This window comes from Drosophila erecta, unplaced genomic scaffold (assembly GCF_003286155.1).
Source record: "Drosophila erecta strain 14021-0224.00,06,07 unplaced genomic scaffold, DereRS2 tig00000021-arrow-pilon, whole genome shotgun sequence".
NCBI classification, from domain to species: Eukaryota; Metazoa; Arthropoda; class Insecta; order Diptera; family Drosophilidae; genus Drosophila; species Drosophila erecta.
In genome coordinates this window covers 8,454,290-8,478,413 of record NW_020825198.1, presented here as the reverse complement: position 1 = coordinate 8,478,413, position 24,124 = coordinate 8,454,290, and the positions used below count along the sequence as shown (strand labels likewise).

Below are 24,124 nucleotides of genomic sequence, written 5' to 3'. Positions count from 1 at the left end.
GCAATATCCTACTAAGAGCACTGGTTCAATAGTGCGCACCGATAGTCTTATCAAGTTTATTATTATTTATATTAAAAGCAATTCCCAGAATTGTTCAAAATCAGAAAACAGCAGGCGGCGCAGCTGTTCGGGCAATCAAGATGAGTATGTGGTCGCCACCAAATACCCTGGCATTCTGCATCTGTGTTGGAGCAATTGCAATGCTTTGCCTAGCTACAATCACAATGGAAAAATTACAAATAAAAACAGAAATACTACAGAAATCTAATGCTTTTTTTTTCATAAGCAACTCGATGTGGTGCAACAACAACTGAGCTGCAGCCAACCACTTTTAAGTCGGGGAGCAAGTTATACGAGGTCTACTCTGCTTGTTAATTTATGTATGTATGTACGAGTATGTGATTGTGTTGGCGGAGTTGTGCGAGTACCTTTAATTTTTAGTGTGTCGCGAGAGCTTTTTCCACACCCATACATATAGGTATGCACAGGTATGTATACCCTACAGTCGGTGGGGCATATCGCTGGCATCGCATTAACATAGCTCACCTATATGGTTCTGCTTCTGAGACGCATTAGCTGCTTCTAATTGATGGAATGCGTAGCAAATCGATTCGCTCAAACAGTGCTCAGCCAACAAAAGGCCCTATAAATAGCTGTGTGTGTGCTCACAGGCCATTATGCCATTTAATATGATTTTATTTTTAAACTCAATTTAATTCGCATTTGGCTAATTGCTCAGCGGCGACGCACAATCACGTGTGTAGCTCAATTGTAGGGTCCACAACAGCCGAAAGCTTTTTCTAAGCCCAAGCTCGGCTTGTACACGGACAGTCTTCACTCGATTAAGGGGATTTCGTACTCCTTAAACTTGCGATATCAGTGCGTGAAGAACAACATGTTATAACAACAAGTTTGTATAAAATATAATATATATTTTAGCTTGCGACCGAGTTGTTTTAATGTTTTTCTCAACTAGTAAACAATGACCTGCATTTTTCAGGCTTCGAATGCGTGAGTGACTACTGTGAACTCACGGATAAACTGCAGGTGTGTGAGTAAGCCAGCCAGCCCGCTTGAGTGTGTTATTGTTGATCTTTTTTGTTGTGTTTTTTGGTTTAACTTTTGTTTTTCGTTCGTTTTTTAGCGCCGTGTTGATCGTGCAGCTGTCTCTGTCCGCCCCAGCTTACCAGTGCACGAGTGTGAGTGTGTGAGTGGCCGCTCTGCCGCAGTCACAGTCGCAGTCGCAGTCGACGAGTGAAAAAAGTTTTAAATCTGGTAGACAAATCTGAAACGAAACGCGTTTGTGGCTTCAGACGGCGAGTGGCAGTCGTACAACAAAGACGTACTAATCCAAAGTTTCCAGAGGCCAAAAGTCCCCCTGCTGAAAAGTTGGTCAGGCAACTTTTTCGAACCAACAAGACCGCTGAAATATATAAATCGCACACCGAAATCCCTCTTACTTTTTGTCGAATATTTGGAAAATCCTCTACGTAAGTGAAGGATACTAATGCATGACTCTGCGTTACAAAATAAGAAACTAAAGCAAGTGAAAAGTGATAAAAGAAAGTGTAGCAAACTGTGCCTTCCAAACTTCAATACGAACTGTTACTGCCGTCAGTTATCCTTGCTTGGAATTTACCTGCCAGGACTTCGAGTAGCCGAGAGTTAACCGATTGTTCCCATATTTTGTAGTGCTATAGATGACCGAGAAGGATACCGTCTCGATGGCTACCGTGCAAATGAAGCCCGACTATGCGGCTAGCGAGGTCTACAGCACCGCCAGCGAACCGCCACCGGTGAGTACAGTGAAGCCTCGAGTGGCCACACTCGCCCTCTTCTTCTTGGGGTGTGACTAGTGGCGAAACTAATTACAAACGATTTACGATCATTATGGCTTTGCACCGAAAAAGTAAATGATCAGGAAAGATCATAGGATAGTCAATCAATATTTGTTTGTCCAGTATGTATTTGTTTAGTCTGCGCTAAGCGAAGCATTTAAGTGCAACTGACCCGCTGAGCGTTGATTGGTCGGCAGCCAAGTGGGTTAGAAAATGCCAGGGTCACCCTTTGACTTATTGCATCCGCTGACGGACCACAGAGCGTATGCGCAATGCGGACTTTTTCTGCAAGTAGCTGCAAACGTGAGCTGCATTTTCACCAAATCAGTCTGCACTGCATGCATAAGCAATTTGCCCCGCCGTTAATGTGCAATTTCAAAAATTATTATTGTCTGACAGCCGAGAGGGAATCGCATGCAACGTGATCGGCCTCGACAATTGTCTGCGGCTTGACATTTCCCTGAAATAGTCCATAGTATCGTTCGTATCTGCAAGATACAAGATATACCTGTACCTGCCTGCATATTTCCTTCTCGGCAAGGTGTGAATGGATCTGTGTATCCGATATGGTGGGACAAATAGAAATCCGCCCGATCCGAATCTCGAAGAGCTCTAATGCCTTAGTCACGACACGCTAATAACGCAAAGCCCAAACAAATACCATATCTATATAGACTGCGCCACCGCCGAGTACTTTGACTTGTTCAACTTGTTTTCCCAACCATGCCATACGCCATATTTATATGCATACTTACTCGTACTCGTATATATAAATCTATTAGATCTCAGGGCGTAGTGGTGTTTGTGTGGGTTGAATTAAGATACAAATTTGCATAAATTGCACCGTACATTTTGCATTTGGCATTCAACAGTCAGCATCCGCATCAGCCATAAATGATTTGTTCGGTTTCATTCACGCGAGGGTTTTCCCCTTCCATTATTATCGCCTTACTAGCGGTACAGTGAAAGCAAAAGGTTGTATAACAGGCTCAATTTCAGTGCCCACTTCCCCTAACCCAATTAAAAAGCTGATGTACACGTATTTGATTTGAGAGATTTATAACATTTAGCGAAAGTACAAAACACCCAAAGAGGTTTTTCATCAGATACACTGCTTTTGGAAAATGGAAATCATTTTTTGAACAATTACCTGTTTTTGTTGAATTTTTAAACACCTAATGACTGCTATCCAAGCCATTACGAAAACCATTAGGGATAATACTCACTGCGGTTGAAATCTGTAAAAGTAATTATCATTAATAGCTACTAAATCTAAAAATAAACTAGAATTGCCTTTATGATGTTCTATGAACATAACCACCATTACTTTCAGTGACTTGATATAATTTAAAGGGCCAATAGCATGACCTTTTCAATAACTGAGTCCATCAATCAATGGGTTACCTAATACGTCAATAGCTCTGTCTTAGCCTTCACAATCGACCCTTGGTCAAAAGCTTTCCCTTTTGTGCAGTGTGTTAGACATGTGTGTTAGGTTTTCACCTCAAGTATTATTAAGCGACCCCACACAGATGCAGTACAATCTCATTAACTTTTTGTCTTTTCTTGTTTTTATGTACTTTTCCCATGCAATGCGTGTGTTTGTGTGTGCACAACACTCGAAACAAAAAACCACAAAAATCGTTTTTCTCTCGTTTGGCTGAAAAATGTGAATGCAAAAAACCGAAACCCAAACCATTCCCGAAACCGTGATTGACAATATGAAATTTTCTCTATTCCCCCGCACTCGCCACCACACAAAAAACAACACTCAAAACCAACCACAGATGGGATTTTTTAACTTTAATCATCAGGTTTGTCGCTCAAGTCTTTTGTCTGCACAAAAATCCTCACAAAAAAGTAAAAACACAAAAAGCAACAAAAATTAAAACCTCATCAAGTAGAGTAGAGTAGAGTAGTGTAAAATAGAGTGCCAGGCGATCCATTCACTTCCACTTCACTTTGCCTGGTGTTGATGATGATGATCACTCACTCCGATCGCAGAGCTCACTCACAATTCACTTTCGCAACTGCATTTTGGGGCCACGCCAGCCACGCACGTAAAGGTGTTAACAAAAAACATTGCACATTTCGAAAAAAAGATATAGATATAACCGAGAAAAAGCGGCCTCACCTGACTGCACCCACACCTAAGCCTCTTCGTCTTCAGTTTTCTCTTGGGCTTGCCACTTCCTCAATTTTGCAGAGGGTTTCCTGTTGCGCAACCAAGGCACCAAATGCGGAATTCGCTTAGCCAGCCTACCATTTTTGTGGATATTCCCTATGCTGCGGCTTTTTGCATCCACTTGTAAATTTTTGCACCTTACGCGGAAAGCATTTATTTTGCATATTAGTCACGGCTTCACTCTGCTGGCGAGGCAAATATTTGCGATGATCTAAGGCGCAGTTCGCTCGATTAAAGCACTTGCCAAAAACTGGAATTTAACAGTCACTTATTGTTCATCGCCTTGGGTTTCAACTTTTAGCTGACTGTTCAGCTTTTTAATTATTAATCTCGAGCCAGCTCAATTCTACCTTTGTAACTCAGCACCTTAAACCCATTGATAATAAAATATTAATGAAACTGCATGCCCCATCTTAATACAGTCTCCACTGAAGTAACCCTTCTACGATTTTTGGTAAATAGGTTATAAGCACTTACAAAATCGTTATGCACCCAGCACTCTTTTGAAATTCTCTAAAACTTCAACGTTTTGAAGGGGAGAACGCGCTTGACCATGTTAAGGTGTATTTTGTGGAGTAAGGTCGTCGCTTTTACCTGACCCCCAAAAAAAAAACCGACACACAGAGAGGTCATAGGCAAATGAGCACGTAGAAATAATAAATTGCATACAAAAAACTAAATATTCATGTTCATTGACAAAAGCACGCAGCTAATGTTACTTTATATACTTTTCTAGGCCTACAAGCGCCAGGCGAATTCGGTGAAAATTGCCAAGATCACCGCCTTCACCATCATCGTGTCAGCCTTCATCCTGGGATCCTTCATCCTGGCCTCCTCCTATCTGCAGGCCAAGGCCTCCTGCGATCAGGTCCAGGCCCTCGATTCTGTGCTGGAAAAGGAGCTAATGCTGGAAACTCTGCAGCAGGTGGGCAAGGTAAGTCGCAAGTATACATATGTACTCAACCTGATATGCCTGGACAATCTGTACAATCCGTTGCGCTTCAATGGTCCGTTGCTATGGCAGATTAGTATCGTGCTCGGGCTCTGAATTTATGGAGTTCAAATTATAGAGTTGGCTAATAATGGCTCGCATCGTTCGACTGCACACGCCACGGATTGAAGTCAGCTCCCAAAAAAAGTTCGAATATTAAGCAAAATTAAATATAATTACCGGAAAATGTAGCTATAATCTGTGGTAGCCGAAAAATGTTCCCCTTCGTGTGGACCTGCTGTAATTTCCCTCAAAATGTTGTTGACTGCACGCGCTATTAGTTCCATGGGATCGTAGACTTTCGACAGGCACTGTACACGAAATGTGATATGAGGTATATGTATGTAGGTGTATTGGCTAAAATCGTAGCAAGAGCGTCAATAGAAATTTCATTTGAAGCCGAAGGGAAATAAATAAATCAGGCGGAATATTTTCATATAATTAATATATTATAAATCAATTGCAAAATGGGCATGTCTGAGATGAAAGTGAATTACCTTTCTCCCAACTAGTAATATCTGTAAATCACTCGGATAGTTATTGGGAAATATCGATTTGCAGTAAATCTAAACGTTTCCTAGTAATTTACTTATACAAAAATATTGCCACATAACTGCCAATTCAATCAAAAGTGATTGAATAAGCACCTCTAAAGCAATTTCGCATATTCACATGTACATAATAGCAAAAAAACGTTCAATTGTGTACTTCCTTGAGAAATTTCACGCATGTAACCACAGCCAAATAGCTGTTAAAAAAAAAAGAAACAACTTTATAGACACAACTTTAAGACGGTGGATATAAAATAGCTGATTGATGATTGGATGACTGGACAAGGAGTTTAATTCAAAGTTAATGACTGGCGGTCCAATCATTTGCATTCGTGTCATCAATATTCAATTAGCCGATATGGAAAGTGCAAAATGAAGCAAATTGTTCACCTAGCATATAGCTTATAATGCTCTGATCAGGTTATTCAACCCGATGTGCAGATGGCTTATGTAAACGAATGAGCGAGCAAACGAATCAGCGAATGCAACGATAAATTCAATCAAGCGAAATTCCCATAATTTGACGCTTAAGTGGACACCAAAATGGTGGAGTTCGCCTTTGCAGCTCGGAGCTTGCGACATAATAACCAGAGAGCAAACAATTGCGAATCAAATGCCAGACGAAGTGAAAGCAGCATTCGGTAGTAACAAAGCGTGTTGCAAGCCACATACAAAGATACAACAAAAATCCACTGAAGCGGGCGTGGGCGCAGCAGTTGTTGCGGCTGCTGCTGCTGCTGTTGCTGCTGCTGATGCTGGGCATCCGAAATGCCAGGGATCATCAGTTGAAAGAGCAGCTGCCACCGGGGATGGTCGGAAAATCGTGAAAGTGATTTTTTCCAATGCAACTTCCCCGGTTGAAATGGAGGCAATTGTTATGTGATCACCCAAAAAAGCCAAACCCTCTAAAAACTACTTTTTTTAAAGTCCCATTACTGGAGCATATGATCCCAATTAATTCGAGTTAATGGATAAGAGTGAAAGCCGCCAACAACGGCCGTCGTAATGAACCATTGTTTGCAGTAGTCTGTAATTCAAAATCAAATATTATTTTATTTAATTAGAGAGCCAAGGCTAACGACATCGATACACAAATGTGTTTCAATATTAGCCCTTAGCTTAATGCCAATCATTTATCCAATCATTACGACACAGTAATCACAAATATTACAGTAGACTTAGTGGTCAGCTAAAATTGTTACTTAGCGTGCTACTAAGGGAGCGCCTACACTGAAACTAAGCAGAAGTAAGACAATGGATCTTTGCATTAGGGATTCGAGTTTTCATAAGAATCACGCTGGCTTCTTAAGAGTTCGGAATGATGTCAATGCACTTGCAGCTTAAGAGCCTCTCCCACTTAAAGGTTATTTCCCCGAATCCAAATGAAGTTCATAAATCCTCCAGCTCATAAATGCGATTTCATACACCTTCAAACTGCTACGTTGATATCGCCTGCTGATGAAGATCTTCTCACGTGGCCATCGCTTGCAACAGCCGTTCCATAATGCAATTTTGCTGTCATTTTAGCGTTTTCTGTTGTTTTTCATTTTTTGGTGGGTTTCTTTTGCCGGCTGGCGCCGCTTGGTACCAACCGAAATCCAACAAAAGTAAGCAACCGCACAACCTTTCGGGCAAACATCCCAAGCATCCAGCAAAAAGCCATCAGCGGACCGAGAGACCAAAGACCGAGGACCGAAGACCAAAGACCGGGGTTCCATTGTGGTTTTGGCCATTGCCGTTGACTGTTTGCCATTTAAGGCGAGTTGCGCGCTTGAGTCTTTCGTTTTCCTCTGTTTGCCTCTCGCACTTTGTTTTTGCTGTTGTGTGTGTGTGTGTGTTTTTTTTGGGGACAAAGCAAATGCTTTTTGGCCTGACGATTATGTAATGTACCGACATACAGGCAGACTGGCAGCCAGCATATAGGTAAATGTAATTTATCTGCTGTTGTGCAAAATCGTTTGGCACTTGGACAAACCGACGGGGAGAAGAAAAACTTATTATGCTGGCTAAGCAAATGGTTTTTTTTTTTATGGATGATTTCCCTAAAGAAATTGCCATGAGCCGCCTCTAGAATTACAATTGCAGCCGGCGACTGACGCACGTCACTCACTCGGGCTATAAATAAAAGTTTTGCAAATTAAATGCCTACCATCCGACTTCGGAGGGCTGTCAGTCATTTTAATTGCACAGAGCATTCAATTTGTAATCATTTAATTGTCATCTTAATGCGACTCGAGTCGATTCCCCACATGTCCCGCACAATAAACAAATTAGGGGCAGACAAATGTTCTCTTTGTATTATAATAGATCTTATCTCCAGACGCGCCTGGCCTTGAAATTCAACTACGAATGTGGAAAATAAACAATCAAATCGAGCGAACTTGTTTGCCGAACTGGTTGGGTTTGGTTTCGATTTCAGTTTTTTTCCCATCCCCCAGTTTGCTGTTTTCCTCTTACACATATGATTTTAAAGTGAAATTTACGGATTGTGTGTCACCTGGCCTGGGAGCACATGACTCAAGATTGACTCAGTTTTTGGTCCATTTTGCATACAGACTGGTACAGACTGGTGTTGACGATCTGCGGCTTTTCGGAGAAATGGAAATTGCGTTAAGTTATAAGACAGGAAAGTTTCTATAGTGTATAAATAACCACTTGTATATTAGTAGCCAATTAGAGACAACAAATGGAGCGCCAATCTTTTCCTGGCCTTCCACAATCGGTGCTATCTCTTAAAAGTGAATGGCAGACTTCCTGATTAATTAGTGAGCAGAGAATCTTCAAAACTAAATAGACATCTCAGCCATCTAGAGGAAATTCGACGAGAACTCGTCTCAGTTCAATGTCAGCCTCTTTTGTCAAGTACACGCTGACCTGCAAAATAAGCCATCCATCCAAACCGGATATATATAACATTATCCACATCACCTCCATCCCGCTTGGAATCCGCCCAACGCCCCCTCATCGTGGCTGGCCATTAATGAGACTCATATAATTTAAATGTATTTTTCGTTTGTTTACTTCTCTGGCCATTGTGGCCGGGCTTGAATTTTGCTTAGCCACGATCCACTCGGGTACAAAACGCAGATATAGCCATTTGTTTGGCTGTGTGATTGTGTGATTATGTAATTTCGTGGCTGGTTCGCTGTTTCGTTTAGACTTCTCGAGCCGCGGCTACAACGAGCTTACTCCGATGGCATTTTACTTTTGGTTTCGGTCGTATGTAGGTTGGGGTCACATCTCCGCCGGGCAATTGACTGCGATGACTGCCACCGGTTCTCTGCCCCTCATTGTTGCGAGCACGAAGAGCTGGCAAGAGACTCAGCGAAAAACTAGTCAAGAAAATAACGAAAAGCAACTTTAAACCAGACACTCAGTTTCAGTTGAGGGCCCAAAGAAAACAACTTTGTCAATTTTACGACAAAACGGTGGAAAATTGGGGAACACAAATCACGCAACCTGATCTAAGACTGAAAATTGGGGGTCGGTAATATATGTTTGGCTGGGGGAATGACGCAAGCAAAGATTATTAATTATTGATTTATAAAAACTAAACTAAATAAATCTAAAATTTCACGATCGTTAGGTAAAGGATTTTTAGAAATAATCATGTACTAGATGTATCTTATGAAATATTACAATTTTTCCATATTTTTAGGAACTTCCCCGTGCTGAACCCCTGCTGGGAGGAGCTGCTGGATCTGCCGATGACTCCGAACTGCAGAACCTGGAGCCGGAAAGTCGCAAGACTGATGCCACCCAGGACGCAGAGGAGCACTCCGACAAGGACAACTCCTACTCCGACAGCGATGAGACCGATGAGCTGCAGAAGTTCCCCGGCAAGATGCCACTCGAGCTGGACTTGAGTGACCTGGCTGCCGCCATTCTGCGCAACAACAAGAAGTAAGCATCATAAAGTTAGCTAAATATTGAAAATAATACCAAATTTAACGTAGGATTTGGTTATTTGTTTAGTAAATACCATTAATTTCTAATGCAAATGCTTGTTTCTCTTGAAACCTTTCTACCTCCCGACAGATCCCGCATGAACTGTGTGGTGGAGCGCAAGCACGCCGAGGAGATCGTCGACTCGCCCTCGAAGACGGTGGCACTGCCCTTCGGCGTCAACCTGACCACGGATCCCAAGAAGGCCCGCATCACCGGCGAGCGAATCTCGATCTTCTGCGACGGCGGCGACGACAAGGACAAGGAGGAGAAGGAGGCCAAGCGCCAGCGGGAGCAGGAGGAAGAGGATTCCGATGAGGATGCCGAGCCGCTGAGGCCCATGTTCATTCCCTTCCAGCGAGTGCCCATTCCCTTCGGACGCATTCCCGACCAGATGCCACTGACCCATATGCCCCAGAGAATGATGCCGCCAGCCATGCAGATGCAACAGCAATTGCCCCAGCAGCAGCAGCAGGGACCCTTCATCATCCGCCAGCTGCCTCCGCCGTTCCAGCACCTGCCCATGCGTCCACCCATGCCACCGCAGGTGATGCAGGCTCCTCGCATGGAGTCCTCCGAGGAGATGCAAATGCCCAAGATCCAGACCGTGCGCATTCACATGCAGCAGATTCCCTTCCGCGAGATTCATATGGCCGATGATGTGCCCGTGCAGATTCCCGCCCAGCAGCAGCGTCAGGAGATGCAGCAGCGCCAGGAAATGCAGCAGCGCCAGGAGATGCAGCAGCGCCAGGAGATGCAGCAGCGTCATGAGCAACAGCAACGCCAGGAGATGCAGCAGCGTCATGAGATGCAGCAGCGTCAGGAGCAGCGTGAGATCCCCCAGATTCAGATCCAGCCCATGCCCTTCGGAATGGCACTGCAGCGTGTTGGCATCACCGCCGAGGATCTGAGGAACATCCAGCGCATGGCTGAGGATCGCATCACCGACGAGCTGCGTCGCCTCGCCGCCGAGGAGGGTGCGGAATCCACTGAGAGCAGCGATGAAGACGTCTCCAGCTCCGCCGAGCAGGCCACCACCGAGGCCCAGACCACGGTGCCCCAGCAGCATCAGCAGCAGCAGCAGACCGCCCAGCCCGAACAGCACCAGCAGGAGGAACAGCACCAGGAAGTCAGCCAGGAGCGACAGGAGCAGCAGCAGGTGCCCCAGATGCGCATCCAGCGGCTGATCCTGCAGCCCCTGCCTGAGCAGCCCCGTGACACCATGACCCCGCCGATGCCCGACCAGCCCCAGCAGCTGCCCTTCGGCCGCATGGTTTACGGACGCAGTCTGGCCCAGCCCGTCCGCATCCCGGTGCCCATGATGCAGGCCATGGAGGGAGGAGCTGCTGCCCCCGAAGAGTCCGAGCGACCTCACTGTGAGTAAACCCATCTACTTTTTGGGATAAGCTGCTTTCAAGTGATCATGAGGGTGGCATCTCTTGGGGCATACTTCACTCAAAGCCAAAGATCAAGTTTATTAATGTGATAGTAATCAATGTTAAAGTCCGTTGTCCAATTGCTAATTCAATATTTTGTACTTCCAGTCGTCCAGCCTCGTTCCGTTTAAGTAACAAGAAGACCGCGTCTGTGATTGCTGCTGTGCGAATCGAATCTCGACGAGTGGGTAGACCGAGAGGAACTAGGAGAGGAGTCATCATGTACCCAACTAAACCCGAAGAATCTAAGATTGTAACCGAATCGTCTCGATTTGTTTTGTAATTAAAGCAGCTTAAAAGAAAAAGTAAAAACCAAAACTAATCAACAAGTTTTAAACATGCCTTTCAACCATATATGGCCTTCTTCAAAAAACGTTTCTCTATATATCATTTTTGTATATTTTATATTAATGCGTGTATAACATTCGAACCAACAACAACAACACAGATAGGTATCTCCTGTGAAGAAGAAAAAATTGTGAAAGTTTTCCATGTATTTTTCTTTCAGTTTTTTTGAATTGTCTACAGTTTTGTTTTTCACATACACACAAATAAATCCGATGGAAATTTTTGTACATAAATTATTATCGTATTTTTAATTAATTAATTGTCTTGTGTAGTTGTTAGTAAATTAAGAACGATGTTGAAGCTGATCTGATCTTGATATAATCAAATTCCAAAACCAACGACAGCGAAGAGAAATTTGTACATTATATATGAACATATATATACTATATACACACTCACATTTTGAAGCGAATAAAATTGTGGATAATTGGAAATCAAATAAAAGGTGTACTTTATTTGGCTACGGGATCTAGAAATATACATATATCGAAAAGTCCTGGTTAATAGGTTTGACTGGACCTGTTTCAATATTAAAAACACAGATTTCTGAGTAACAGTTCCCGCAATTATAAAAACATTTAAACAAGCAAGTGCGGATATTTACCATTAATTAAATTTTATTTCATTACATCTAACACACTTTCCATTTTTAGATACCGCTCAAATCATACAAATTCGCAAAAATCGAACAATATTATTTGTATAAGTTATAGTCGCCCGCATTTTTCTCGTTTTTACATATTTGTGCTTGTCTCTCGTTTACAGTTTATGTATATAATATATATTTCGTTCAGTGTAAGTTATATGCTTGTATATACAGTTTTTGCACGTGCACACGACAGGGTAATTACAACCGATGTCAGCAGCATCCGTTGGCTCAGCAAGGATGCGCAGTGAAATTGTGGTTTGCCTTAATTTTCTTTACAATTACGTTTTGTAAAATGTATTTATATATGTAACATATATGACTAATCGTAAGTTGCATTGACAAGTGGGGTAGATAGGGGTATTTTTGATTTTAAGGGTAGGGCATTTGGGTGGGGTGATGTACAATACGTTTTCGTAGCGCTTTCTTCGTTAAAACTAAATTCGTCTAAGCTTTTAAAACAAAACACGCTTGAATACAATACACTTCATAACCAAAAGAATTATGAGGGAAATATATACGGAGCTGGAAATAATGCAATGGGTCTACTAGACACACAATCTTTGTTCCTGGTCGGACTCACTCATCACTTGTATCACTGATCACTTGATTTCACCGATTTAGTCAAGCTATCCTTAATCCCTTAACTCCGCCTGCTCTTCTGACTTTCTCCGATCTGCTAGGATGTAAAGCTGTAACAACGCGAACGTAATTCCGTAAAAAGGTAGTTATTATTAGCACTTTATCTTCGTTGACTATGACTACTGGGGGTTCATTTTCGAATAGGTGACCGATAAGCGGCGCGATGATAATGACCCTCTAGCCATTCTCGCATTGATGGCCCTCGCAGTTGCCCCAAAAGATGCAGTTCCCGACGCCACTGTAGCATATCAGAGATACGGCTGTGAGGAATACGAGGCTGCAGATGGTGCAGGGCTTTCGTTCCAGGAAGAATCCGACCAGGTATAGGACTATGAACATCACGTGGGTTTCCATTAGGGCTGGATTTGTGGGTTTCGGTATCAGAAGTACGGGCAGCAGGCATTGTAGGCAATACATTCTGTGTGCGGTTGGGTGGGTGCGTTGTTGTTTCTGTGTGGGATCTGGGTTCTATTTGCGTGTGCGTTGACGTGGTCTTCCGCGCGGCCTGCAAGAGTCCCAGGAAACCCCAGGGGGTCGAGGTTAGTCTTAATTGTTCTATAATTACTATCAATCGTTGTCCTGGGCGAAGACCACAAACGCCACCAGACCACGGATCTGATGTCTCAGTTCTGGCACGGGTCGTCGCTCCACGGGATTACCTCCAATTGGGCCTCCTGGCGCTGACCTCTCGGTTTTCGGGTCGTTTAGGTGCTCGTTTGTTGTGTGTCGTTTAAAATCATCACATATTTACCAAAACTTACTTGTCTGGGCCTATCGGGCCCTATCGATATACCAATGTGGGTCTGAGTGGCAGTGTGACCAGCTGTTCGATTCGGATGGGCTGGAACTGCTGGTTCCGCGGAACCGATGAACCACTAATCGCCGCCAAGATTTGAATTATTTCCGCTTAAAACGGCAATTCATTTTAAGATATTTTTTAAAAACAAATGTAAAGAAAATTAAAATGCATAATACAGCTCAGATTTCTGATTATTTTCTTGAACAACAAAACATTACATCTTACTTTCTACTGTTCATTTCTTTTTCTTCGGAAGTCTTTTTTTTTGTGCACGCAATTATTTCTCATGGATATGCATTTTACACCTAAATACATGCAAGAATATCTATGTACACATGGATCAGCCGACATATGGCAGTAGTTGACACATACAAAGTAATTTAATTATACATTCCAGTACAGGGTATTATCATATATCGAAGGGTCAGTGGCCAGTGGTACCAGGAAAATCCATCCAATAAATCCAACTAAGTAGAGAACAATGGCCACCACTCGTCGCCAGAGATCCTGCTGCCACAGATCCTGGAGATCCGGCAGACCCATGTGATTGCAAAATGCGTGCACCAAGATCGGAGCCACTACGTGACCTGTTCGGGCAAATAGAAATGCCGAATAGAATCCAAACAGCGTGGTGTAGATAAACTGGAACAGTCCAATCAATAGGGCTGTGCTCAACTCCACTCCCAAGCTCAGGCGCTCGGCTATGTGATGCAAGTGGGCAACTCCAAAGAAAAGCGGCGTTATGAAAACGGCGACCAGGGGCGAAAAGCTCTGCAGGATCAGGGGCATCATGCAGGCCCGGAACACAAACTCCTCGCTCAGTGGAGCTATCACATGGTTGCGTACCCAAATGATGCTGCTGAAGGATCCTTTCCAGTAGTCGAGATCTGGAATATAAATCAAGCAGTGAGAAGGGCTGATAGGCATGGGTTCTATAGCCAGTACCGAAGTAGGAGCGTACGGACTCGTTCTGCATGTTGACAAAGATGGGTCCCAGGAAGAGCAGCACCGTCAGGCTATATGGTATCACAACAGCTTGCCATAATCCCTCCAAGCGGAAACCCAGCAGCGTGGGAAATGGCACCCGACTGAGGAGCTCCGGCGATGAGAAGAAGTAGACAAAGAACGGGGCTGCCAGCATCACCATGGACACACTGGCGAACCTCCTCTTAATCGTGGTTGGATGATCCCGGTTGTGTTTAGAGCTCCAAATGTAGAGGCTTCCCACGTAGAGAACGGCCAGCACGAAGCAACAGCTCACCGAGGTGACTACCGGGATCTGGGGCAATGATTCCTGGACTACATTTTCTTTCATTGTGACTTCGGCTTCCGTCTCGCTTAGATTTTTCATTCAATTTGTGTTATTCGTCATTCTTCGGTGACCATAAGCCGAAAAAAGTACACAATCGCAGCTGATTTCCAGCTGATTGCAGAAGTAAGACCACTACTTCGTATGAACTAGTTCAGGATGGTAGTGGAATTTGGTATACTTGAGTATATTTTAATAACCGTGGGAAATACACGCACTTTTTGGTCACATTGAGTTGTGATAAGCATCGTGGAACGGCGGCGATTTTCGGTTGTGTTTTTAAACTAAATTGCAGATAGTGGTGTAAAAATAAATAAATACCCAGTTAGCCAAGGTATTCAGTTACCAGCGCAGAACAGCCAAGATGTCGCTCCTACTGAAAGCAGTCACCACAGCCCGCCACATCGTTCATAAGGTTTCCCCGCACATACATATGTCCCCAACTCTGCGAAAAGAGAAGTTGAAGTGACCTTTGTCTTGGCTTTGTTTATCTTTCGATGATAGGTGCCCGTGCGAAACCTGAATCTCCTGGAATTCCAGAGCAAGGATCTCCTCCAGAAGTATGGAGTGGCTATACAGCAGTTCAAGGTATTGGATAACTCCAAGGCAGATGCCGAGGTCGTCAAGACTTTTGGTGAGTGGAGGAACCATGCCGGTGTTTATGTAATCCCTGGGTTAATTGATGTTAAATCGTGTGTTTCAGAGTGCCCGGAATACGTGGTGAAGGCGCAAATTCTAGCCGGTGGGCGTGGCAAGGGAACTTTCGACAACGGCTTCAAAGGCGGCGTCCATATCACCTCCAAGTAATATAAATTAGGTCCATTCTGGCTCTCATTCTCCTTTTATCTTAAAATTAATTAGTCTGTTTATTGATGTTCAACAAATTCATTTGTATATACGATTTATCTTATCTTTCTGCGCATATTGGCAAGGAACATCGTAAAAATTAAAATATGTTTAATAACAGTCAAAATGATAAAAGTGAATGCCAGCGTGGACCTCAATAATGCAAGTGATAAGACTTATACTAATAATTAATTCTAATTTCGGCAGCAAGAGCGAGGTGCTGTCGCTTACCCAACAGATGATTGGAAACCGACTGATAACGAAACAAACGCCCAAATCGGGAATTCTGGTCAACAAGGTCATGGTGGCACGCAGTATCAACATTACCCGCGAGACATATCTCTGCATCTTGCTGGACCGCGAGCACAATGGACCCGTGTTGATTGCCTCGCCTGCAGGGGGAATGGATATCGAGGCAGTGGCCGAGGAAACCCCTGAGAAAATTAAGACTGTCCCGCTAGACATTGGCAAGCCCATTCCGGAGTCGACGCTCTTGGAGGTGGCCAAGTTCTTGGAGTTCAAGGGAGACTCCGTGAAGCGTTGTGCTGAGGAAATTCAAAAACTCTATACTCTCTTCAAAGCTGTGGATGCCGTACAAATTGAAATCAATCCGCTGGCCGAGACGGATAACGGAGAAGTCATCTCCGTTGATGCCAAGCTGAACTTTGACGACAATGCCCAGTTCCGTCAGAAGGATATTTTCTCCATGGACGTCACCGAGGAGGAGTCCGATCCCCGGGAAGTGGAGGCGGCCAAGTACAATCTGAACTACGTGGCCATGGATGGAAACATTGGTTGCTTGGTAAATGGTGCCGGCTTGGCCATGGCCACCATGGACATCATCAAGCTGAATGGAGGCGAGCCCGCCAACTTCCTCGATGTCGGCGGTGGCGTCAAGGAAGATCAGGTGGCCAAAGCCTTCGAGATCCTTACTGCTGACCCGAAAGTCAAGGGAATCCTTGTCAATGTCTTTGGCGGCATTGTCAATTGCGCCACCATTGCCAATGGCATTGTGGCTGCTTCCAAGAAGCTGCAACTAAATGTTCCCTTGGTCGTGCGATTGGAGGGCACCAATGTGAATCAGGCTCGCGAGATCCTGAAGAATTCGGGCCTGCCCATTCAGACCGCCAGTGACTTGGATGACGCCGCCCACAAGGCTGTGGCTGCACTCAATTAGGGGAATGATTCAGTAGAGAATGTCTTCCAGATTAATACGACGCATATTAGCATTTACAAAGGTTGGGCCTTTTAAATATAAGTTTTTATCGACAATATAAACAAAATATGTTATATTCTGTAAAAGAACTATATGTTTTTTCTCTTAAAACAGCTCGATTATGGGGATACCTTAAACATCTAGCAAAAAATAAAAATGATCAAAAAACATGAATTTCTTAACTTAACAAATTATTTTTAAATACTGTTCTGGTATTTCTTAGTAGCGCTGCGCTTGGTATTTATTTTGAGGCATCACGGTATTTTGCATTGATATCAGGGCGGTCACACTGCAGTCCACACCCAAACAGCAAACCAAACAAACATTTCCCCAGGAAACCAGCGAAATTCCAATAGAATTTCCCACTCAAAGGATGCAAAAACCATCCCACTTCGCACGCGAGGATTCCCAGGAGCACCTGCCCACCAGCCACACCCAAAACATCCACACGGTCAACATGAAGAGGCGCACACTATCCGGAAGTTGTGGCGTTGGCGTCTTCGTGTTCGCCTTTGCCTTCATTGTGATTGCATTTGCAACGCCCAGTTGGTTGGTCAGTGATTACCGCATCACGGGCGCCAAGTTGGATCGCCTGGGATTGTGGGTGCACTGCTTCCGGTCGCTGCCGGACGTGAACGACGACAGCCAGCGCAGATTCTTCGTGGGCTGCCGATGGGTGTATGACCCATTTACCACAGGCTACGATGAGATCCGGGGATTCCTGCTGCCCGCCTTCATGATAGCCACTCAGTTCTTCTACACCTTGGCCTTCATCGGCATGTTGCTGTCCGCCATCGGAGTACTGGTCTTCATCCTGTGTGCTGGTCCGGATCAGAAGCACTTCATAACGCTCATTAGATCGGTGGGATATGTGCTCCTCGGGGCTGGAGTAAGTGCAGCCATTGCAGTGATCGTTTTCGCTGGATTTGGCAACCGGAATGGCTGGATGCCGGAGCACGCGAATAATTGGTTTGGCTGGTCCTTCATCCTGGCATGTGTGGGTACTGTGCTCACCCTGGTGGCGTCTAGTTTGTTCCTCAGTGAAGCCCACGTGCAACACAAGAAAAGAATTCAGTTCAAGGAATCGCAGACGCGGTTTGAGCTGGTGCGCGGATAGTTGCCGGTGAGTACTTGACTATATCCAAGTCAGGGTCACTCGCTTAACCTTCTTGCATTGTCTCTTTTAGTCGTGGCAGCTGGCACACTTGCACCAAGGAAAACACAAGCAAGCCAAGAGGAAAACATAACAAAAACATTCCGTCCCCACAAAGAATTCTCACCCTAAACATTACAGTCGAACTTCTCTAAGGCGAACCATTTTAGCTTACATGTTGTGGAAGTGCACGTTTTTAATTTTGTTTTATACTCGGTTTTTCTTACATGTTGTGGAAGTGCTTACATGTTTTTCTTACATTTTGTAAAAGTGCACGGTTTTTCTTACATTTCCAACATACTTTAAAAATTGAAATTCTGTGGTATCCATGTGCATAGGCAATTGTTAAAGTATTCATGTCGGAAGCATTAGTTTTATAATAGTTTAATCGTTTAAATAACGGTGGTGAATTAAAGAAACTAAACAGCTTTGTTATTTTGGATTATCTATTTTTTGTCATATATTCATCGATTTTCACTAACAAATTTATTGTAGTTCAGAGAAGTTCGACTGTACCCGTAGTTTTAATTTAACAAGTTTATGCAATTGACGCCCTCACCGAGTCACAAGCTTTCAGTTTTTGGTACTTATATATCATCCATCCAATCGAACAGATCAGTTCCAAGAGAAGACTGAATGTTTTTCCGAATGAAAACCAGAACCATGCGCAGCTACTATCAAGCAAAGATGCTCAAACAGATGACTCACGTTCATGTAGAGTATTCTACAGTATTTACATATCAATTTTCGCTCAATTAACGCCCAGACACAAACAGCATCCCCCTCCGCAAATGTACCTTTTTTTTTTTTTTGGAAAAAGTCGCAGGCTAGTCGGAACATTCATCGAAATATTACACTTGTGCCTTAATTAGATAGAACTATTATGGTGTAGTTCGTAGCGCCTGAAAACAAATTATTGTTATAAACATACCTGAACGACTGACCTGCGACTAACTATAGAGATCATTGAATTGCATAAACTTCAGCTAAGCTAGTGCCTTAATTAAGTGACCAAGAGAAAGGTAAGCGAATTCCGTGCATTAGATTTAAGAACAAAACATTACCCTTTGAACTCGAATATTCCGCACAAGTTACCTTCTTTTAAAGGTATTAATAAGGTCTGTATTAATAATCCGTCCGTTGCACTTGTATTTGCATTTGTAGCATGTTCTAAACCGAGAATTTACCAATGTATTAAAACAATACATACGTCTTTTACCCTATATACAATAATATGTGTAACATTTTTATGTACAAACGACTTTTAGCTAAAGCGAAGAATAATAAAGTTTTTATTGTATACAACAGCTGAATGCATCTTTAGAGCGGGTTCAAGGCAGCTGGGGTCCAAAATGAGATCCGAAACAATGAATCTCCTCGCCAGTCAGTTTGGTGCATTCGACTTAGTTTTCCCATGGCGTTTGCATTTTGGGAAAACCGAACAAACTTTTTGTTGTCAGCTTTTGTTGCCGTTGTGGCAACGAGTCGGATATGCATCACTTTACTGCAGTAACAACTGATATGCCAACCGATTGTGGGCTGCACCATGTGTCAACCCAGCGATTTCGGAGCTGCCTTTTTGTGTCGGACTATTTGTTAATGATTGATGCAATGGAAAAAAAATGCCTTGATAGAAAATGTATAACGCATATCATTGGACTTTATGAAGCGTAAAAAATGTAATTGTTCTTCATATTTCGTGGTGACCTCTAATTCCATTTAAATGATCTTATACAAACATATAATTTTAAAATGAAATATGAATAGAGTAAAGAGTTTGTATAGAATGATGCAAAATATATCAACGTTTAAGATTTAAAATCAAAGCGATGTATTAATTCATCTTTGACAAGGCTACTTTCAAATGTCTCAAGATTTTCGAAATACTTGATTAATGGTTCATGGAATAAAAGTTATAATCTGCGTGGCGTACGGCCTTTCAAACGTTCCAAAAATCACAAAACTATTAGATCATTTTGTCAACAAAACGACGGAGTCGGAGTCGACGTAAGCACTTAAAAAGTCTTTTAAATGGTAACCATAACAAATTGAAATATATTAATTTGTCTGGCTTATAAAGGCATAATTAGCAAGGCAGGTGGTAAGAAATACCGATCTAAAAAACCCCACCCACGCCTTTAAAACCCGACTTGGCAATGACATTCAGGGAAGAGACGAAAAGAAAAATGTATCTTTTAACGATTGTGAGGACTTGCTGAAGCGTGAAATCTCGCCGAAGATAGTTCGGATTGATGGATGGATTACGCGCAGCACACTCGCTACAAATCTGATTAGCGAAAAAACCTAGTCAAATCAAGCCGGATGTTCGGATGCCTCATGACTGACTGGGTTGAAATAGCCTTGGTCGAGGAAACTGCACCAAAATATGTGCTAAACGCAAATTTATTTACGGATTTTATTATGGCCACCATATCGAGAGTGCGAAGCCTCCGCATTCACTTTTTGGTGACCTCACTCACTTTCCGTTAGAATGACTAACAAATCGGCTTACTCTACTCGTTACACGGAACGGATTAAGAACTTTGAAATAACGCGGCTTAAACCAACTGACTGTGTGAAAATTGTCGAGTTTTGCCGCACGGATTTCTTGATCACGGCTCTTCTGCCTCGCATTTGAATTTGATTGACGGACAGCTTCGAAATCCCCTTTGGGAGCAGTTTGCTGATTACAAGTGATTTAAGAGACAGGGTAATTATAAATGCTCATGGGAAATTAGCGTGGACAAACAGCACTAATTATATGAACTGTGGCCAACATACAAATACTTGTATGTCTTACTTAATTTATGTATGAGTTCTCATATACACATCCGTACCTAAAACTAAAAACCAATATATTAATTTAATACATTTTATTTTGGAAAAATAGGAATTTAACTAAAGGAGAATAAATAGTTGCTTAATTGGTTTTAAGAGGTTTCAAGATTTTTCATTAGCATAAAATGCTGCCATCACACCGTACAGTAGAACACGATATGAAGAACCAGAACCTGAAGTTAATTTCGTGACCGAGCCGAGGCTTCATTAACAAAGGCAACATACCTGTTCTTAGGCGCTGGCCAAAGATTAATTGCCAAAGCTTTGGCCACAAAGAAACATTTTGCATAATATTTTCAATCAAATCGAGCGTCAATGAACGCTTATAAATTGAAATTAAAAGTTATCCGCGGTATTTCTTTTTTTTTTTGCGGGAAGATTAGAAAACCTAAAATTGAAACTGAGAGTTGGGGTGCGCGATTACGCAAAGGTCTCAAAAATAAACTTTTTACGAGTATAATCTATAGGCAAAGCCATTAGATTGATTACTATTTGCCACACGCAAACTTTCCTCAAAACCACGCTTTTTTTGAAGTTGGTAAGTGCGGCTGCTGGTCATCAATAAATATTGATTGAGACGTGAAGGTCGGGTTTGCTCTGGGCTCATTAAAACTTTATGGACTTGTCGATTTTATTTTATAATCGAAATAGAACAACTTTATGGCACTTTACACAAATTGGTCTGAAGCATTTAGAACAGCTTCTGCCTGATTAACCTGTCTAGCCGAATGGAATTAATCAATATTAAGAGCTTTTCTTTATTGGTACTCTGATCTCAAATGTAGCTGTCGTTAATGCTTAGGAAAAAGGATTTTGTTGATTTTTTCTCTGGGTTGTGACTTCTGCTGACGTGGCTGACTAATGAGGAATTTATTTGAATTCCTGTTTTGGCTATTCTAATCGAGATTAGCATGCTTACAAAAGTTTCATAAGAGATGTTTGCAAAAAAAGCAAGTTTGCATCATGAATATGCAATCAAGAAGTTGGAACATTTCTTTATAAGTTGAATGAATCTGATTGTCTGGTTTATATAAAAAGAAGTTCTTTGATGCGAAACGAAAGCGGAAAGATAAAATGAAAAAACTTGTATTGTTATATGCTTATAAAGGCAATGAAATGTTTGACTTGAAAAAAACCCCACACCTTAACGTTGATTTATATGTACATATCTTGCTAAGGATATTTATAGAATCCATTTATTTTCAATGAAAGTTCTTGCCGAAGTGAAGGTAAAAGTCTTCAAAGAAATAGTAAACACGCAAATTTGTTTGCTTTCCTTTGCTGCTGCTGACTTTCGTTGAAAGTGAAAGCATTTCTAAGCAGATTAGCATATCTGAAAAATTTGTTTGCCTTTTTTCTAGTCGTGTCTGGGTAGTTTTTACTTCATTCATTCTTGTCAGCTAAAATGCCATTCCCAAAGTAAGACATCAGCATCTAATAGACCACCCGCAAAGCTAGCCATCTAAAGTTTCGCCTCATATGTGACACTCTATAGGTTAAGTATACGCGGCGTGTGTCAGATAGTTCCTTGAACTTCACATAGTTACCTAAAAAGACGAACGTGGCAAGGCGTCTGAGACAGTTTGGGGGCTTTAAGCTTATGCTTAGTTAATATAGAATGTTATACTTGTATGACAGCATAACCAGTATCATCTAGATGGCCATAATTCTGTCGGCCAGAGATATTATCATTCAAATGGTCCACACCAAAAATCACCGAACACCTAGCACTTGCGTCACCGAAATAGTGATCACCTTTAGATGTGCTTCCAAACTAAAGAAGATGGACAGTTTTTGGGGAAGCACAAAGGCGGAGGCAATGCCATCAGTTCTATGCAAAACACATTTCATAACACTTTTAGATAAGAAACTTGTCTCGGATATGAAAGAAAAGTCCTATTAACACTCCATGCCAGCTGAAACGAGTTCAGGTTCTTGAAACAAAACTACAAATTTCGAATTCTAATTTATGCACACACATTTTGCCCAAATCGAATCAGCAAATTTTTGCAAATAAAACCAGCTACCAAACGAACATCGATTAAAATCAATAAAAATATAGAGAATGTGGTTTCTGGTCCGCCCATCGTAAAAGTTCAGTTGTTTGGTTGGTAGTTCTTTATTCGTCTTGAATTTGTATATTTTGCAAGATTTTTTATGATCTGATTTAAAGTGAGCTTTGTGTGCTAATGACGAACTAGAGAATGTATTAAAGTTACCTAATTGAATTATTTCCATGCTAATTTCTGTTTTCCCTCCTCCAAATGGATCGTAAAATGTTTGCTGTTGCTTTATGCATATTTGCCTTTTGCTCCTCATTAATATCACAATGTGACACCTGAGCTGGGTAAAATATATATATCAATTTTTGGGCCCACAATCTTTACTTTAACTTAAACTAATCGCTGCTTTTATTTGTGCGAAGCTTCAATGCCACTGTTTTAGTTTTCGCGCTTTTTAGCTTAGTTTCAATTCTTTTTAAAGCGATTTTGGGCTTGTATTTCCTGTCCAGAAAATTATGTGTGCAACGCATTATTTTTCGATAAATCACAAGAGATAAAAAATCTGGGCAGGTGAGGCGTTTGAAAGGTGTTTTAAGAGGTTGAGCCACCTGAAATAGTGGGGATTTAAATTTAGGAATCCTCTTGTTTATTTTCGTAAACAATCTTTTAGCTTTTTATGGGCTAAAGGTTTCGTCTTGACCACTTAAAGTTGCGGATTTTTTCGTGTGAGCTTAATTTGGTGTCATAATTCAAGCAAATGCCTCGCTTATAAATTAATAAATATTTATAGTTTTAATGCGCGGCTTAGGCAAATATTAGCTCGAAATATAAGCCCACATAAGCATTGGTCAAAGTGTATCTCTAGTTTTTAGGCACTCGAAACGGAAGTAAGCAATCAAATTCAATCCGTGGAAGCAGATAAATTTCGCTTGGCGTTGACAGTCAACGGCACAAAAGTGTATTGATTGATTGCAAGAAGGTGAAGGAAATTTGTTTGGTGTTTTGTCTGACCATGTTCGACCTTGAGGTTTTTGCTCCACCCCCTGAAGAGTTCGCCCATTCCACGAATTATAGCCAATACATGGAGTTTCAATGTTCTCTCAGTGTTCGGCCACAATTTGTATGCAAATTATTTGTTTATATGTTACCAGATGCTACTACAACCTCTGCCTTGGCGAAACAAGTTCTTGGTGTCTGATATCATTGATAAGATGGCCAAGCGGATTATGTTACTGGCCAAATGCCTAAGACAATTGTGGCCTGTCACTCCATCAGACCCGGTCGTCATTTGTCTTGGCATTATTTCAAATCTTAATTGGCCGCGAATTCTTTTTCACTCTCGTGAATTTCTCACGTATTGTGCGATGACCAATGCGGC

The 24,124-nt window shown here is 42.3% G+C and overlaps 5 protein-coding genes across 9 annotated transcripts; 3 read left to right on the top strand and 2 right to left on the bottom strand.

Annotated features, from left to right (window-relative positions):
• The first annotated feature begins 1,273 nt into the window (after positions 1 to 1,273).
• Positions 1,274 to 11,527, top strand: LOC6544361 (putative mediator of RNA polymerase II transcription subunit 12). 4 transcript variants are annotated; one of them, XM_026977038.1, is made up of 8 exons: positions 1,274 to 1,490; positions 1,693 to 1,796; positions 3,626 to 3,652; positions 4,760 to 4,957; positions 9,224 to 9,468; positions 9,604 to 10,210; positions 10,247 to 10,886; positions 11,055 to 11,081. In XM_026977038.1, the coding sequence occupies exons 2-8, from the start codon at positions 1,701 to 1,703 to the stop codon at positions 11,075 to 11,077; spliced, it is 1,836 nt and encodes a 611-aa protein (XP_026832839.1). In that variant the 5' UTR covers positions 1,274 to 1,490; positions 1,693 to 1,700; the 3' UTR covers positions 11,078 to 11,081. The 4 variants fall into 4 exon arrangements, with proteins under 4 accessions (XP_026832839.1, XP_001971999.1, XP_015013264.1 ...); XM_001971963.3 differs by having other exon boundaries at positions 9,604 to 10,886; positions 11,055 to 11,527; XM_015157778.2 differs by lacking the exon at positions 3,626 to 3,652 and having other exon boundaries at positions 1,294 to 1,490; positions 9,604 to 10,886; positions 11,055 to 11,527.
• Positions 11,528 to 12,342: 815 nt separating this feature from the next.
• On the bottom strand, positions 12,343 to 13,410 carry LOC6544360 (bladder cancer-associated protein). Of its 2 annotated transcripts, none has more exons than XM_026977040.1 (2): positions 13,344 to 13,410; positions 12,343 to 13,087 (listed from the first exon to the last, which is right to left on the bottom strand). In XM_026977040.1, the coding sequence occupies exon 2, from the start codon at positions 12,997 to 12,999 to the stop codon at positions 12,760 to 12,762; it is 240 nt and encodes a 79-aa protein (XP_026832841.1). In that variant the 5' UTR covers positions 13,000 to 13,087; positions 13,344 to 13,410; the 3' UTR covers positions 12,343 to 12,759. The 2 variants fall into 2 exon arrangements, with proteins under 2 accessions (XP_026832841.1, XP_015013847.1); XM_015158361.2 differs by having other exon boundaries at positions 13,242 to 13,408.
• Positions 13,411 to 13,560: 150 nt separating this feature from the next.
• LOC6544359 (CAAX prenyl protease 2) lies at positions 13,561 to 14,851 on the bottom strand. Its single transcript, XM_001971961.3, has 2 exons — positions 14,327 to 14,851; positions 13,561 to 14,268 (listed from the first exon to the last, which is right to left on the bottom strand). The coding sequence occupies exons 1-2, from the start codon at positions 14,730 to 14,732 to the stop codon at positions 13,766 to 13,768; spliced, it is 909 nt and encodes a 302-aa protein (XP_001971997.1). The 5' UTR covers positions 14,733 to 14,851; the 3' UTR covers positions 13,561 to 13,765.
• A 30-nt stretch (positions 14,852 to 14,881) lies between these two features.
• LOC6544358 (succinate--CoA ligase [GDP-forming] subunit beta, mitochondrial) lies at positions 14,882 to 16,932 on the top strand. The gene is made up of 4 exons (XM_001971960.3): positions 14,882 to 15,105; positions 15,195 to 15,324; positions 15,394 to 15,493; positions 15,744 to 16,932. The coding sequence occupies exons 1-4, from the start codon at positions 15,055 to 15,057 to the stop codon at positions 16,711 to 16,713; spliced, it is 1,251 nt and encodes a 416-aa protein (XP_001971996.1). The 5' UTR covers positions 14,882 to 15,054; the 3' UTR covers positions 16,714 to 16,932.
• An 84-nt stretch (positions 16,933 to 17,016) lies between these two features.
• On the top strand, positions 17,017 to 19,213 carry LOC6544357. Its single transcript, XM_001971959.3, has 2 exons — positions 17,017 to 17,875; positions 17,940 to 19,213. Exon 1 carries the CDS (start codon positions 17,126 to 17,128, stop codon positions 17,867 to 17,869), a length of 744 nt encoding a protein of 247 aa, XP_001971995.1. The 5' UTR covers positions 17,017 to 17,125; the 3' UTR covers positions 17,870 to 17,875; positions 17,940 to 19,213.
• The last annotated feature ends 4,911 nt before the right edge of the window (positions 19,214 to 24,124 follow it).

Excerpts from the sequence above, each read along its gene's own strand:
- LOC6544361 (XM_015157777.2), top strand. The coding sequence starts at position 3,512 with ATGCAAAAAACCGAAACCCAAACCATTCCCGAAACCGTGATTGACAAT. Across the intron at positions 3,653-4,759 it reads TTTTTAACTTTAATCATCAG|GCCTACAAGCGCCAGGCGAA; the intron begins GTTTGTCGCTCA and ends ATACTTTTCTAG. Across the intron at positions 10,887-11,054 it reads AGAGTCCGAGCGACCTCACT|TCGTCCAGCCTCGTTCCGTT; the intron begins GTGAGTAAACCC and ends TTGTACTTCCAG.
- LOC6544360 (XM_026977040.1), bottom strand. The coding sequence starts at position 12,999 with ATGTATTGCCTACAATGCCTGCTGCCCGTACTTCTGATACCGAAACCC.
- LOC6544359 (XM_001971961.3), bottom strand. The coding sequence starts at position 14,732 with ATGAAAAATCTAAGCGAGACGGAAGCCGAAGTCACAATGAAAGAAAAT. Across the intron at positions 14,269-14,326 it reads GTCCGTACGCTCCTACTTCG|ATCTCGACTACTGGAAAGGA; the intron begins GTACTGGCTATA and ends TTTATATTCCAG.
- LOC6544358 (XM_001971960.3), top strand. The coding sequence starts at position 15,055 with ATGTCGCTCCTACTGAAAGCAGTCACCACAGCCCGCCACATCGTTCAT. Across the intron at positions 15,106-15,194 it reads CCCGCCACATCGTTCATAAG|GTGCCCGTGCGAAACCTGAA; the intron begins GTTTCCCCGCAC and ends TTTCGATGATAG. Across the intron at positions 15,325-15,393 it reads CGAGGTCGTCAAGACTTTTG|AGTGCCCGGAATACGTGGTG; the intron begins GTGAGTGGAGGA and ends CGTGTGTTTCAG.
- LOC6544357 (XM_001971959.3), top strand. The coding sequence starts at position 17,126 with ATGCAAAAACCATCCCACTTCGCACGCGAGGATTCCCAGGAGCACCTG.